At 37.2% G+C, this 15,037-nt stretch overlaps 1 protein-coding gene, 1 non-coding gene and 1 pseudogene across 4 annotated transcripts in view; all 3 read left to right on the forward strand.

The window, feature by feature from the left end:
* The window catches only part of LOC136842671 (uncharacterized), a 40,491-nt gene extending 30,278 nt beyond the window's left edge, over positions 1–10,213 (forward strand). For all 3 annotated transcript variants that reach the window (XM_067110310.1, XM_067110309.1, XM_067110311.1), the window contains exons 8-12: positions 2,379–2,586; positions 2,874–3,005; positions 4,460–4,567; positions 7,626–7,791; positions 8,957–10,213. In XM_067110310.1, the coding sequence (XP_066966411.1) occupies positions 2,379–2,586; positions 2,874–3,005; positions 4,460–4,567; positions 7,626–7,791; positions 8,957–9,137 (795 nt within the window). In that variant the 3' untranslated portion in view covers positions 9,138–10,213. The remainder of the gene's footprint in view (positions 1–2,378; positions 2,587–2,873; positions 3,006–4,459; positions 4,568–7,625; positions 7,792–8,956) is intronic.
* A 2,818-nt stretch (positions 10,214–13,031) lies between these two features.
* Positions 13,032–13,135, forward strand: LOC136843059 (U6 spliceosomal RNA). Its single transcript, XR_010854419.1, has one exon. It is a non-coding gene; the product is annotated as a U6 spliceosomal RNA (small nuclear RNA).
* Positions 13,136–14,628: 1,493 nt separating this feature from the next.
* On the forward strand, positions 14,629–14,745 carry LOC136843055 (5S ribosomal RNA; annotated as a pseudogene).
* The last annotated feature ends 292 nt before the right edge of the window (positions 14,746–15,037 follow it).

The raw sequence follows: 15,037 nt of genomic DNA on the forward strand, positions 1-15,037 counted from the left end.
TGCTTGGAGAGACTCTACCATCTCTTACCAGCAAGGGTTTTTTCAAAGAATGCAGAAGGTCTGTCCTTAACTCCAGAAGGGAGTTGACTAATGCACTGTATCAAAGATAGTGGGCAGTATGTAGGGCTTGGTACTCAACCAGAAGGCTTTCCTGCACCCGTACCTCTGTGAATAACATAATTAAATTCTTACTTGACTCTTGCTACAACAGACATTTTTCAGTCCCTGCCATTAAAGGGTATCAATCCACGTTAGCTGCTGTACCGATGGATATTGAGGTCATCCGCTCCTTCCAAATTGATATTCCTCTCTCCAAATATACCCCTGGGCTGGAATTCGGATGTGGGGCTCAAGTATTTATGCATGTTGCCATTTGACCCCTTGAGCACAACCTCCCTTAAGGATTTGACAGTGAAGACTGTACTGTCAAATTCCTTTTTTTGTTAGCCTTGGCCAAGGCAAAAAGAGTATTGGGCTTCAGACTTTCTCATGCTACCTACCTACCTAACCAAGGAGCAGTCCTTGCTTTTCTATCCCTTTTCAGTGCAAAGAATGACTTTGTCTCATCCTCTGCCTTGCTCTTTCATGATCCCCAGTCTGTCTTCTTTGATACCAGATGGGGAAGAAACTTCCCTATATCCAGTCAGAGTGCTCTCTTTATACATTATCCAGTCAGAGCTCTCTCTCTCTCTCTCTCTCTCTATATATATATATATATATATACATATATACATATTGGCAAAGGACTAGGGGTAATAGGTGAAATGTCAAACTTTTTTGCAGCCCTAGGAAACCTGACTTACCCATGTCAAAGAATGGCATGTCTTGTCTGTTCAAGGTTCTGGTCAGAGAAGCACATGCAAATCTAGACACTACTCTTTTACCATCAACTTAAAGTAAGATTTCACAATGTGTGAGTGGTAATGACTATTTTCAGCTTCCTTAAGAAGCTTTCTCTGAAGAAGATTGTTAATGCGGTGCAATAGAGGTGTAACTTCATATTTGCCTCAAAAAATATGCGAGATGTGGAAATCCAATATGAATTGTGCAGAGCTCTTTCAGCCCTTGTTATGGCAGGGGAACACATATCTTGAACAGTTATGGTAGCTGAACTCTGACCTTTCCCATTTAGTTAGGAAATTGTTAGGTTTTGGGGAGTATGAAGGTACCTGTGTTGTATAAAGTGCGAGCCTTCATTCTTTTACCATAGTTGCTCTGCTGGCCTAGGCACAAGGCCTTGTGTCTCACTTACATTGGAGTGTGAGTGGTGTCCCTAGCAAGGAACCTTCATCATTGTTCAGAGGTCTTGCTACCTAATGAATTAGTCCTTGCTTGGCAGCAGTACCAGCAGATAGATGTTAATCATTAGGTAAGTAGCATCTTACTCTTGGTGGAATTTTATGATTTTCTTTGAATGGTATTAAATTTGTCCTCACACCTTTCCCACCTCCTTTGCTCAGTACGGGAATCAGTTATCATTATAGAGAGGTAAGATTCATTTCAAAAATAGAAATTATAATAAAATTTATTTTTTAAATACTTACTTCTCTATTATGTATTATTCCCCCACCTCCCCACTCATGTGGACAGAAAAATTGGTAGAAAAACTATAGAAGCTCAAACCACTTGAAAGGGATTGGTGAATAGACGGTTCAAACTAAATGATCCTATTAAATTTTTGGTTTTCACACACTGTCGTCTTCCCGCTGGATGTGGGAAATACAGCTATCGTAGTAAAGAGGTAAGTATTTGAAAAATAAATTTTATTATAAAAATTTCCTTTAAAATTTGTTCATGGTATTTATTAACATAACTTTTGTTCTTAGCCATGCTTATGCAGCAAAAAGTCCCCAGTAGTTATTGTGCAGTACTAGTCTGGCTGAAACTGTCATAAATGAGTACTGTTTAGCAGTGTTTGGGAATGAGACAAGCTGGCACTTGAGGTGTTAATTGATATGAGTGAGGGAAGCAAATGGGAGGCTTTGTGTTATGCTACATAGAAGTCGAAGGTTATGTAGGCATACCAGTAACTAACCCTCACATCCATTTGATTAATCTGGATCTCTTTTTAATTTTTGAATACTAAATTTGTTTGGCATCCATGTTATTGTTCAGTTTGTAGCAAACAAGTAAACCCTTACTGTGCCTGTCTTTCAGGTTTGGAAGTATATATATATAGTGTATAGCTAAACACTGAATTGCAGCACTTGGGCTATCTAAAGCTGTGCGATTTTTTTTTATTTGAACACCTAATTAATTATTTAAAAGAATGTTTTGTTTTGAAATGGGATAATAATTCTCTTACCTTTTTAGTTTTGTTATCGACACATGAAATTCATTATTTTTCATAATGAGGATACAATTGCATTTATCTTCAGATACCTTCACTGGGTGAGAGGCATGGATCAGATATTGATAAAGAGAGACTTGCTGGAACATTCAAGCTTTTTGGCTTTCATGTTATGTATTTGGATAATCCTGATCATGAGCAGATCCAGCGATTCTTCAAAAATTTACGTGTCAGTCCAAAGTTAGCTGTCGTATCTTGTTTAGCTGTGTGTGTTATGACCCATGGAGATGAGTATGGTAATATAATATTTTTCCAACTTTCAGTACAGATTTTTGAGGAATTTATATTTTGAAATTCATATGTATTTAAAGCCTTTGGCAATTCTGCTAATTAAACTTTATTTTATTCTTATTATAAGTTTTGGTATCAGAATATTATTTCTGTGATATGGAAATCTTGCATTCTTTGTTGTAGGAGCTACATCCTAAAGATATACAGTGGGGGCTTTAGTTAATTAAGATTTTTCAGTGCCTCATGACAAAATAGCTGTGTGTTTCAAGCTTCATAAGTTTATTTTCAACAGATCAGATTTTCTTGCATGATCGGTCATGTTTGTCTATTACTGATTTGCGGAAACTGTGCTTCAGTCAAGTACTGCATGACAAACCCAGACTATACTTCATCCAAGCATGTCGTGGAGAACGAGCATTGCAGCGTAAGTAGTCATTTTGTATACTTTTGTCTTCATTTAGAGGTTATAGTTTTTCTATAGCTTATCATATATTATTAAGGAAATAGAGAAAAGACTGAAATCTTATGATATAATCATATGATGAAATTACATTTTTGACTGGTTATCTCCCAGGGAAGATACTTATAATGATAATTTCAAAAGAACAGTAGTTTTTCATTCAAAAGGAATAATAAACAGTTTAAAAGGGACTCATTGTCTGTTGATTTCTCTGATCTCTCATTCCATCACATTTTCTGTACTGTATGTTGGTAAGAACTTTTTAGTTACTTAGTTTCACGTAATACTTAGGTGTATTGGTAAATAATTACAGTTACTATTCATTAAAAAACTGGTGGAATCTATTTTTATGATAGTTTATGTGATTCTGACAAATTAGATATTCACTTCATGACAGTGGATAGGCTATTAGTTTTGTAGCTTTGGGGATGATAACATATAGTACAGCAGTAACAGCAATTCACAACCTTGCCTAAACAATAATTGTTAAAAGCATTTATGATGGCACTGTGACACAGGAGTGAACAAACAATATCACCAAAAAAAAAAAAAAACTCTCTGGGAAACCTTGGTGAAAACAGTGCCATTGCCATGAGTGATGACAGTAACCCAGATAGATATACAGTAGCAGCATCACCATATTTTTTAGTCTGAAAATTTTAACTGAAAATAATTACCAAATTTATGCTGAAATTTTTTTCATTCAGGTTTGGCTTAATAAATTAGGTTTTATTTACTTGAATGGTTATCTGTTGTTATTTGTTTTCTAAGTAATTAAAAAAACAGGAAAGTGTGTCTGGATCCTCACAGAATTCACTCTTAAATTCAGAGGACTCATTTTATGTTAGAATTTACAGACATAGCAAAGACAAAAAAGCAGAGAAAGTTGTAGGTCACAGGTGCTAATAAAATGTAACCTGAATTGTAATTTTGGGAGGTAGGTTACTGGCAGATTATATGAATTGTGCATGCTATGGTTTTGTTAATTTTAAGACGTTCTATATTTTAATTTTTTTTTTTTCTCGTAGTAATGTAGTATTTTGAGTTTTAGCTAAAATATAGTACAAACTTGCTAAAGAGTACTAAGTTTTTCAGGATGTTGTAAGTTAGCAAGTATGGAAAATCATTTTGTTGATGTATAATTCCTTTCACAAGATGAGTTCATTTACAACTAGTTTATAGAATTTCATTGGGAAATGAATTTTTATAGATTGAAGATGACCATCATTATGAATGCAAGTGATTTACTGTCTTCAAAAGATGTAGGTACATATATTTTTTGATAATTCAAAATATAGCATGTAGCTGTTATTGCTTTACCTATTGCACATTTATACTGGTAATTACAATCTTAAGTGGAAGTACAGTGTGCCATGTCAGCTTCTGAGATTAAGGATTGCTCTTATTTTATTATACAGCCATATTTCTCCAGCAAGATGTCTGCACTGTAGCCCATGCAGAGAGTAACTGCTTAATTTCAGCTGCTACTGTTAAAGGCTATTCAGCCGTTAGAAGTCAGACTGCAGGTAAGTTCCATTACAGTATGAGCAGATCTTTTTGAATGCTATTTTATTTGTATGTGGATAGAAAATAAACATGGATGTAACAGGGATACAAGAGTGCTAATACTTTGATAGTGTATTTTGTACATTACAGAAACAGCACATAGATTCTAGTAAGTAGGTAATGTAATTTATACCATACATAATTTTATAATTATTCCAGAAAACTAAGCAAGCCCAAATGAGCAAAGTTTTATAGTTTTTTTATATCACAAGTAGGTTCTTTTTTACCTTCATTTATCCATTTCCCTTAATAAGGTTGGGCTCTGGGGAACAAGAAAAGTCATTGCCACCTTATCTTTTAATTCCAAAATCAAATTCACAACCTCTATGCAGAAAACTGCCATTGCATCAAGCCTACCATTTGACCACACAGTATTTACGTATTTATTTATATTAGTCTTGCACACCATTTCATTTGTCCCAAAATTATATCCTGATAGGTATTTAGTTAGAGTTTTTGCTGTGGTATTTTTGCCTTTTTTTTTTATTGTCTTAATCATGACTTGCATATAACAGAATTTGTGTGTTATGTAGTTGTGCATTGTTTATCTGCAATTATATTTTTGCTTTTGCAAGGGTGGAAAGTATTGTTGCATAGTATGTTGGTTATGTTCTGAAATCTAAACTTTTTTTTTTTCTTTACAATTGTGTAAAAAGAAAAACCACTGTCATTTGATCTCAGTAGAAGCATGTAAGATGTACAGTGCTGTAATGCCAGTTAACCCTTAAACGCCGAGCCTCTATTTACAAAAACGTCTCCCGTATGCCGGCGGCGTTCAGGAGTTAGCGCTGAAGTGGAAAAAAGTTTTTCAAAAAATCACAGCACGCTTAGTTTTCAAGATTAAGAGTTCATTTTGGCTCCTTTTTTGTCATTGCCTGAAGTTTAGTATGCAACCATCAGAAATGAAAAAAATATCATTATCATATATAAATATTGAAATATATGACAGCGTCAAAAAAAAATTTTCATATATAATTTTATACAAATTGGGCTGTGAGCAAAATGGTTAAAGCTAACGGATTATTTTTTTTTCTTTGTATTGCACACTAAATTGTGATGATTTTGGTATATAACAAATTGTAAAACGATCAAAGCAACACAGAGAAAATATTATCACAATATGATGCATAAATCCGTAACGCGCGGACGTAAAAAAAATTTTTTGTTCAAAAGTTCACCATAAATCGAAATATTGTGCTAGAGACTTCCCGTGTGTTGAAAAATGAAGCTAATTGATTAAATATTACTAGACTGTAAGTGTTTTAGCTTACAATTGCAGTTTTCGACCATTTCGTCGAGTTAAAGTTGACCGAAGGTCAATTTTTTCTATTTATCGTAATTTATATGAAAATATTTCAAAACTGATAAAAGCTACAACCATGAGTTATTTTCTGTTGTATTCTACATGAAATTGCGCACATATTCATATATAAAAGTTTATGTAACGACTAATATAAAACGGTGCAAACATTACGACAACGTGACGAAAAGAATTTCTGAGATGTTCCGCCGAGTTACCAATGATTTGGACGTAAGGAAAATGTTTTTTTCAAAATTCACCATAAATCGAAATATTGTGCTAGAGACTTCCAATTTATTGCAAAATAAAGGTAAATGATTGAATATTACTAGAATGTAAGAGTTTTAGCTTACAATTGCGTTTTTCGACCATTTCGATCGAATTAAAGTTGACCGAAGGTTGAAATTTTGGCAGTTATCGTGATTTATGTGAAAATATTTCAAAAGTGATAAAAGCTACAACCATAAATTATTTTCTGTTGTATTCTACATGAAATTGCGCACATTTTCATATGTAAAAGTTTATGTAACGACTAATGTAAAACGATGCAAACATTACGACAACGTGGTTTGTTAATTTCTGAGATGTTCGGCCGAAAGTTACATACGCAGACGTAAGGAAAAAAAGTTTTTTTTTTCAGAAATTCACCATAAATCAAAATATTGTGCTAGAGACTTCCAGTTTGTTGCAAAATGAAGGTACATGATTGAATATTACTAGAATGTAAGAGTTTTAGCTTATAATTGCGTTTTTACCATTTTGGTCGAAAGTTAAAGTTGACCGAAGGTTGAAATTTTGGCAGTTATCGTGATTTATATGAAAATATTTCAAAACTGATAAAAGCTACAACCATGAGTTATTTTCTTTTGTATTCTACATGAAATTGCGCACATTTCCATATATAAAACTTCATGTAACGACTAATATAAAACGGTGCAAACATTACGACAACGTGATTTAAAGAATTTCTGGCGGGACATAAGGAAAAAGTTTTTTTCAAAAATTCGTCATAAATCGAAATATTGTGCTAGAGACTTCCAATTTGTTGCAAAATGAAGGTAAATGATTGAATATTACTAGAATGTAAGAGTTTTAGCTTACAATTACGTTTTTTGACCATTTCGGTCGAGTCAAAGTTGACTGAAGGTTGAAATTTTGGCAGTTATCGAGATTTATATGAAAATATTTCCAAACTGATAAAAGCTACAACCATTGGTTGTATTTTGTTGTATTTTACATGAAATTGCGCACATTTTCACATATAAAACTTTACGTAACGGCTAATATAAACAGTGCAAAAATTATGACAAAATGACAAAAGAATTTCTGAAATTTTTGGCAGAGTTACCTTCCAGCGGACGTAAGGAAAAAGTTTTTTCAAAATTCACCATAAATCGAAATATTGTGCTAGAGACTTCCAATTTGTTGCAAAATGAAGGTAAATTATTGAATATTACTAGAATGTAAGAGTTTTAGCTTAAATTCCGTTTTTCGACCATTTCGGTCGAGTCAAAGTTGACCGAAGGTTGAAATTTTTGTAGTCGACGTCTGATGCGTCCACTTGGCACCCAACAGACAATTTTAGTCGACATATGATACGTCCAGTAGGCGTTTAAGGGTTAATGAGAATTTAATGCATGCCTCTCAGTTTTAAAGAGAACTCAAAAGGCTTACAATCAGTAAAGTGTAACAAGACTGAATTTTAAACATTGTTGCAGGGTCTTGGTACATCACAGACCTTTGTCAAGCATTGCAGGAGTTAGGTCATTTGTCTCCCATTAAGACGGTGCTTCATAGGACCAGGGAGACTTTGATGGCTCGCGTTGGTAGCATGAACAACAAATTTGTGACTCAGCTGTCAGAGGATAAAGACACATTAACAAAGTAAGCTCATGTTCTTCATTCAGTATATTTAGTAAATATATTCTGTGTTGTAGCAGTTTGATGTATGTACTGGCTTATTTACCTTTTCGTGTTCATATATTAGTAAAGCACCTAATTACTTAATGTGCATTTGCCAAAAGTTGAAATTGGTTGCAATCTATTCAGTTTTTGTAAGCTTTATCTCATCCTGCTAGCAAACTTTGATTTTCCTAGTTTCTGGAAATGTCACAGGTTATATTCTTCTCTTAATGTCAGGACTTCTGTATATGTCACTTCGTGAGTCTTATACAGGATGCGAAGAAATTGCTTCAACTTCTCCAAAATTAATTAATTAAATCTACCAACTACAGCTTCTGTAAAAGCCAGTGCCTTTTCTTCCCAAATTGATAAGTGCTTTTCAGTAACAAATTTATCTGTACAGAAAAGATACTTTGCTATTAGTAGCAGTAGTAACAGATGCTCTCCAATAATCATGTCAAGTTTTTGTCCAGCTCATGTTAGAATTAATGTAATCTGAAACCACATATAGTATAATGCATGTATTAGCTTTTGTATTCATGCAGTATCTTTGTATGACATTTGCAAAGTTGAAATTGTTATGCATTCATCTTTTAAAAGTATATTAGTTCATATTAATTATAGCATCTTTTAAATTAAAATTGCAGGGCTGATTGTGTATATATTTCTTGGAAATTTTGTTGGTCAGTATAGAAGGTTGTAAATCAAGTGGGTGCTTGGTTTGTGATGAATTTGTGGTCACCTTTACAGTAGCTGTAAAAGTAGCAAAACAAAAGATAGTCTGAGAGGGACTAAAATTGTAGTCTGAGAGGGACTAAAATTGTTAAACTTTAGTTTTGATTTCATATGCAGATAAAGAAATTTAGTGTAGCGATCAAAACCTTTTCACTAGTTACTGCCATTTAAATATTTAAAGGCTGACTTTCTTGCTTACAAAAGTATGATAAAATGCACATCATTTTCTTGCAAATACCTGTGTGAATGAATTATCAAATTATCATTTGTGCTTTAGAATGTACTGTAATTTTTCAACCTGCAAGCCAAGGTGAGTCTTTTAACTCCTGTGATAAATTTACATCTTGTTACTGAATCATTTCCTAAACGAATAACATCTATGAGTGTGCAATTTTTTTTTTTTATCTTTCAGAGATGTTCAGTTGGTAAGAGCTGATGAAGAGCACTTTCTTGAAGGAATAATCGATCTTGTAAGGTTAGAGGTTGTTGAAAAATTGGTTGAAGATCTTTTTGAGGAAGCACTAAGCGCTGCAGAAAGTAGTGGTGATCTTGATGCACTAAATGAAAAAATGTCTTCTTTTACTATGAATTAGATGGCTACCCTTATTATTGTAGTGATTACCGACGCTGTCATTGTGGAAAATCGACGAACGGCAAACCTGTTTGTCTAGTATACTCAGGTTATCAGCATAATTTTCATGTACTGCAGGTACGAAGCTTCCACTTTGATCAGCTTAGTTTTGAAACTTGCCTGTTCAGTGGATGTTGACACTCATACAGTACATTACGATTATTACTGTATATTGGCAATGTCAGTGATGGTAACAAATAAAGAGGACATCCATAATTAAACAGTTTAAAGTCAATAGTAAAAATAATAGAAGCACTGTGCAGAGATGAAAGAATTTTGGGAAAGGTGCCAAATTCAGAAGATACAAAAAATGAGACCCAGATGGACGTGTTGGAACAGATAGAGTGAGTTGTAGTTGTAATAGCATCAAAGACAGAAACCATGAGGAAGAAACTGGAATTTTTCCAGAGAGAGACAAGGTTTAATGATGTTGAAGGAAGCCCAAAGAGAAATATCTATGGATATTGCAACACACAATTTTCCTCCTGAGAATGAATAACAGACAAGAAAGGTATTGCAGAGTAACGCTATGAGAGACAAACCTAACAAATGCATAGGTTGTTATATATCAAGTTTATAGTAGGAACAGTATATTTACACATAGCCAAAAGAGTAAAAATTTGAACTTACAAAAGTCTAGAACAATTATGAAGAAAATGTCAGCAAACACAGACTCTGAAAGAGAAAGTTAGAAATCTTTGGAAGCAGCAATGCCAAAGGCAGCAGAATTCAAGCGCGGCACGACATCTTGAGAGGGATGAAGAGACGTGGAATGGAGAGAAAAGAAGAGTCAAGCTTTACCATGGAGGACTTTAAGAGAATGTAGGTGGCATGAGCAAAAATATAAATGTTTAAAGGAATGGATACTAAATTTTAACAAGCAGAAACAAGAAAATGTCTGGAAAACTGAGTGGATGAGAAGAAATAGAAAGTATGTATACTGTATGTACTGAGATGAGAATTGAAACTTAAAGGGAAATATTGGAATAATAGAGGCAGTACTTATAGAATGTGCAAAATAAAAAGAATGAATATGAAGTAGTAGATGTTTATATGACAAACCAATAGAGAACTTTAAAAAGTTGAACACCCTCAGCATGAAATATAGTAAGCCTAGTTTAGCATTATTTTGATTACATTGATCACTGCACTTAGTTGATAGGCATTGACCATATCTTGTGTTGTAAACAACATTCATGCACCTCCTCAAGGCTCATGCACTTATTTTAATTACCTACCTTATTTTCCACGTGTCTGCAGCATTGTCAACAGCTGAGCAGAAATTCCCAAATTTTCCTTCATAGCAGGATCGTCCATATTCATTATCATACCTAAATCATTATTGTTATTTTCATCTAATTTTCTTTTCCATTCCTTTTTATTCATCAGTGTTCATTGTTAAAAGTATGGATTCTAAACAGAAGCAGAGTTATGTCGCTGGCATCGTTCTTCTAGATCGCTAAATTGCAAAAAGCTAATTGCAAGTAATTGTACTTTTACCTTATGACACCATTGCTTCTTGGCAGCTGTTAGTAACATCCCAGTGTACTTTTTTTTAATAGTAAATTCAGTAAGTTTGTATTATTTGTCTTTGTATCGTTTGATGATTGTTATACTGTATGGGTGTAATGCTATTAGTAATAACGGGTTAGCTAGGTAGTGCATTAAAGATAGTCCATGTTTCACTGTAGCCTTAAGGGTAATATGTTTGTAAAGATTAAGTTTGATTTGTCAGTACTTCTACATCCAGTATTTTATATATTCATATTTTGCAACATTTGTGTATTGTTACTGGATTTTCTTCCTAGCTGTAACGAGTTTTCATTATCATTAGGTAGTAGTTTATTGTGCCTAATGTTTGTGCATACACTTCTTAGCCCAGGAAAGGCAGATAGCTTACAGCAAAGTCCCCTGCCAAGGGAGCAGAGTGAAGTGAGAACATTCTTCCTTAACTTGAGGATCTTTTGCTAGTGAGGGGTTTTCTTAAAAAATGTGTCAGATCATGGCAGCAATTATGAGCAGACCTTGGGGAAATGAAAGTAATCAGAATTGCTTTTCTGGAGTCAAGTCCCCAACTCACATCATAGCCAGTTGGCTTTGATGTATGCTGTTGAAAAAAAGAGAGTTTGTTCATGAGACTTACCTGCCAGATATATATATAGCTGTATTCTCCGAAGGTCCGACAGAATTTCAAATTTCAGCGCTGCACGCAGTGGCCGGTCAGGTGGTTAGTACCCATTCCCGCCGCTGGGAGGCGGGTATCAGGAACCATTCCCATTTTCTATTCAGATTTTCTCTGTCGCCGGACTGTCAACACCTGTTGTCAGTTCCTCCGCCATTTGGATTTCGAAATTTGTTGTCACTTAAGTATTTTGGTTGTTTTTTGGTATTCGACTGGATCTGTGACTTGGCATACGCTCTTTGTGGACCGTTTTTGATTTTGCTTTTGACTTTTCTTATAATTAAGATGTCTTACCTCTAGCTATCGAGTATGTAGCTTGGGTGAATGTAAGGTGAGGCTATCGAAGACTTTGATAGTTCCTCACTCTTTATGTATGATATGTAAGGGTGTTCAATGCTCTATGATAATCGGTAATGAATGTGTGGGATTGTCTGAGGGTGAGTGGAAGAAATATGAAGCCTATATGCTTAAATTGGAGCGTGATAGGCTGAGGAAATCTTCCTCCTAGAGTGCATCCTTAGTTGGACAGTCAGGTTTTCTCCTACTAGTAACCCTGTAGTAATTTATTACTAACCCTGTAGTTTGTTGCTGCAGAAGGTAATTCCCTGGCTCTCGTGTGGAGTCAATGCGTGCTCTTGAAACTAAAGTGAATGCAATTCAAACGCATAGTGTTAGTGCTAGTGCCCCTAGTGTTGTGGAGGGGGCGTCAGATCGGCCCTATAATGCCTCTAGGCCTGGACCTCTGTCGAACTCCCAGGACCAGGGAGGGGGCATGTCGAAAGCCGCATGAGGGTTACGGGGGCTTCCCACCGATCTGGCGTCCCTTCGGCAGGTCCTGATGACGCTACCCAGGCTGCCAGGGATCGTGCTCAGGCACGCATCCTGAAGGATTGCTTCTCGTCCTCCGACACGTCCTCCCGCCCACGGGTTGGAGCTCTCGGTTGGACTCTCGCCCTCTTAAGAGAAGCTTAGAGGAGAGGACGCTTCACGTCCTCTTCCTCTAGACGTTTGTACTCTTCCCCGAAAGTTGCGTGGATATTCCTCTGCAGAAGAGAATAAAGTGTTTTTCGAATGATCACTCTACTCGACCCCCCTGTCGCGCTAAGGCAAGGGCTAGAGCTTCTTCCCCTGTGGAAGGAAGTATACGTCTCTCGCCCTTTTCCTTCTCTCAGGTTCATCCCTTCTCCCGAGAGAGTGGCTTCTCCAACGCGTAAGATTTTGTTGGGTTTGCAACAACAGCTGGATGCTCTCATGAACCTTTCAAGAGTCGAATCTGCCTGTTAAGAGGTACAGACTTTCACCTTCGTCTCCTGCTTCGAACGATACAGAGCGTCTGTCGTCTAGAGAGAGTGTTTAGTGGCTTCATATTCGTCTTCCCGAGTTGAGGTGTTGGCCTTTTCTCTTGTCTCGCCCAGGAGCGCGTCTTGCTCTTCGTGCGCTTCACGCACGCTTCACGCGCGCCTCACCTTGACGCTCGGCGCGCTTAGCCATGACGCCAGCGCGCCACGCTGTAACTCTCTTCTAGTACTTGCCACGAAGCCTCTCGCGCGTCACGCCATGACGCTCCGCGCTCGCCGCCGTATAGCTTCAAGTCTTGTGTTGACGCCGCTCCAGTTGTTCATCATGTCGCACAACTACCCGCTTCAACATCTGATGTCCTTCTTAATTTAGCCAGTACTTGCTTCGCAGTACATATACTAAAATTGAACGATACAGAGAAGATTAGCATGGCTCCTGCGCAAGTATGACACGCTAATCGTGAAGCGTTCCACATTTTTTATGTTTACTATACATAGTCTAGTTGACGTCTTCTTCGTTCGCGGGAGTTCCCGCCACGATCGGGCGTAATCGAACTACTTTCACCACTCACTCAAGACCCGCCAGCTGCAGAAGAACATCCTCTTTCGTCACAGCCTTTGTATGAAGAGAAACTTCTTTCGTCTTCTTCTTCCTCTGATTATCAGACTCTGGCTTTTTCTTAAGGATCTGTTTCCTGAGACTTTTCAACCTTCGGCTCCTCTCTCCCACCTTCGCAGTTGTCTTTGTCTTAAGGGGCGTTTGACGAAAAAAATCGGAAATAAAATTTTCTGGGATATTTTATATATGGCATCATACATATCCTGACTATCTTCTCAGAAAGTTTTATTTAAAAGTTCGCCACAGTTAGAAGTTATAAACAAAACAGTAACCTATCATAGTCAAATTACATTTTTCATATAATGTAATGATATTGTCAGTATATCGGTGGTAATTTCCTTTTAGCTATGAAATAATATCTAATGCGATCTATGGCAACCCTGTGGACATAGTACGCATCAACGAAAGACAGGATTGCCGCAGGGCAGTCAGTGGCAGTCAGTCAGTAGCAGCTCAGAGCTTGACTAAGTAATACGTCGCGCTGGCCAACCTCAGCCGTGTTTTGACACTCGCTTCATTTAGCTTCATTTAGCGAAGTTATATTACTTTGCAGGTCTATTTTTTGGCTTTTCATTATGTCATAAAAACATCAAACTGTGTAACGGCAAGCAAATAAATACACAGAGAAGCAAAAAATATCGTTTTTCTCAAAACTAAAGTTATCGACATTCAAACTGCATCTCCTTCATAACGCTTGCACCGATCTCAGATACAAAAAGTAAACGAAAGCTAAATGTTTGCATAACAAAGGGGCTTCCATGGGAAGCAACACGAGACCCGCACCACGAGAGAGAGTTTTTTTCCCGAAGGAATGTCACTTCCAAGAGAGGGCAAGTGACTCCCTTCATCTCCAGACTCCCTTTGCAACCAGGCTTCATTTTGCACAAGCCTGGAAAGAGTGAGGGGCAGACGTTTGGTCCCTCCTACTGTTAGAGAGAGGTTACTTGATTCCCTTCCTGTCTCCTCTTTTGTTTTTTGTTTCCCAACTGCCTTCCTGTCAAACAGAAAATTGTTTGACCTGCTCAACAGATGTTCGAGCGGAGAGCAGTGGAACAAATCTTGGACTCGGTGTTCCCGGGATTTTACTACAGATTGTTTCTAGTCCCAAAACTTTCAGTAGGCTGGAGACCCGTCTTGGACGTCAACAGGTCGAACAACTTGGTCCGAAAGGAAAAGTTCAAGATGGAGACCTCGCAGTCAATACTAGGAGCCCTTCATCCCGGGGATTGGATGGTATCTTTGGATCTCCAAGATACTTATCTTCACGCCCCAATTCATCCACGTTCGGTGAAGTATCTCAGGTTGTCTTGGGGGGCTAGACGTACCAGTTCAGGGCTCTCTGCTTTGGACTCTGCACAACGGCCATACCACGTTGAAAACACCGCTTCGTCCGATCAGCGAAGTTAAGCAACGTTGGGTCTGGTCAGTACTTGGATGGTTGACCGCCTGGGAACACCAGATGCTGTTGGCGTCACATTTTGCTCCGAGGGTGTTTACACGTCTCATGAAAACGCGTTGCGATGCAGTTGCATCTGTCGCACGTCAGGATCTCACTCTACTTGGACGACTGGTTGATTCGAGCGTCGCCGGCCGGTATCTGGAGGACCTTCAGTTGACTCTGCAACTCGTGAAGTCCCTGGGACTTCTGGTCTGTGGAGAAGTCGCAGCTGATCCCCACTGTCCATTGTGTCTGGGAATTCAGATCTATTCAGCGGCTTTTATAGCGTCTCCGTCGCAAGAACGGCAACTTCTATGTACAAAAA

The sequence above is a fragment of the Macrobrachium rosenbergii genome, chromosome 10 (assembly GCF_040412425.1).
Source record: "Macrobrachium rosenbergii isolate ZJJX-2024 chromosome 10, ASM4041242v1, whole genome shotgun sequence".
In the NCBI taxonomy this organism is placed as follows: Eukaryota; Metazoa; Arthropoda; class Malacostraca; order Decapoda; family Palaemonidae; genus Macrobrachium; species Macrobrachium rosenbergii.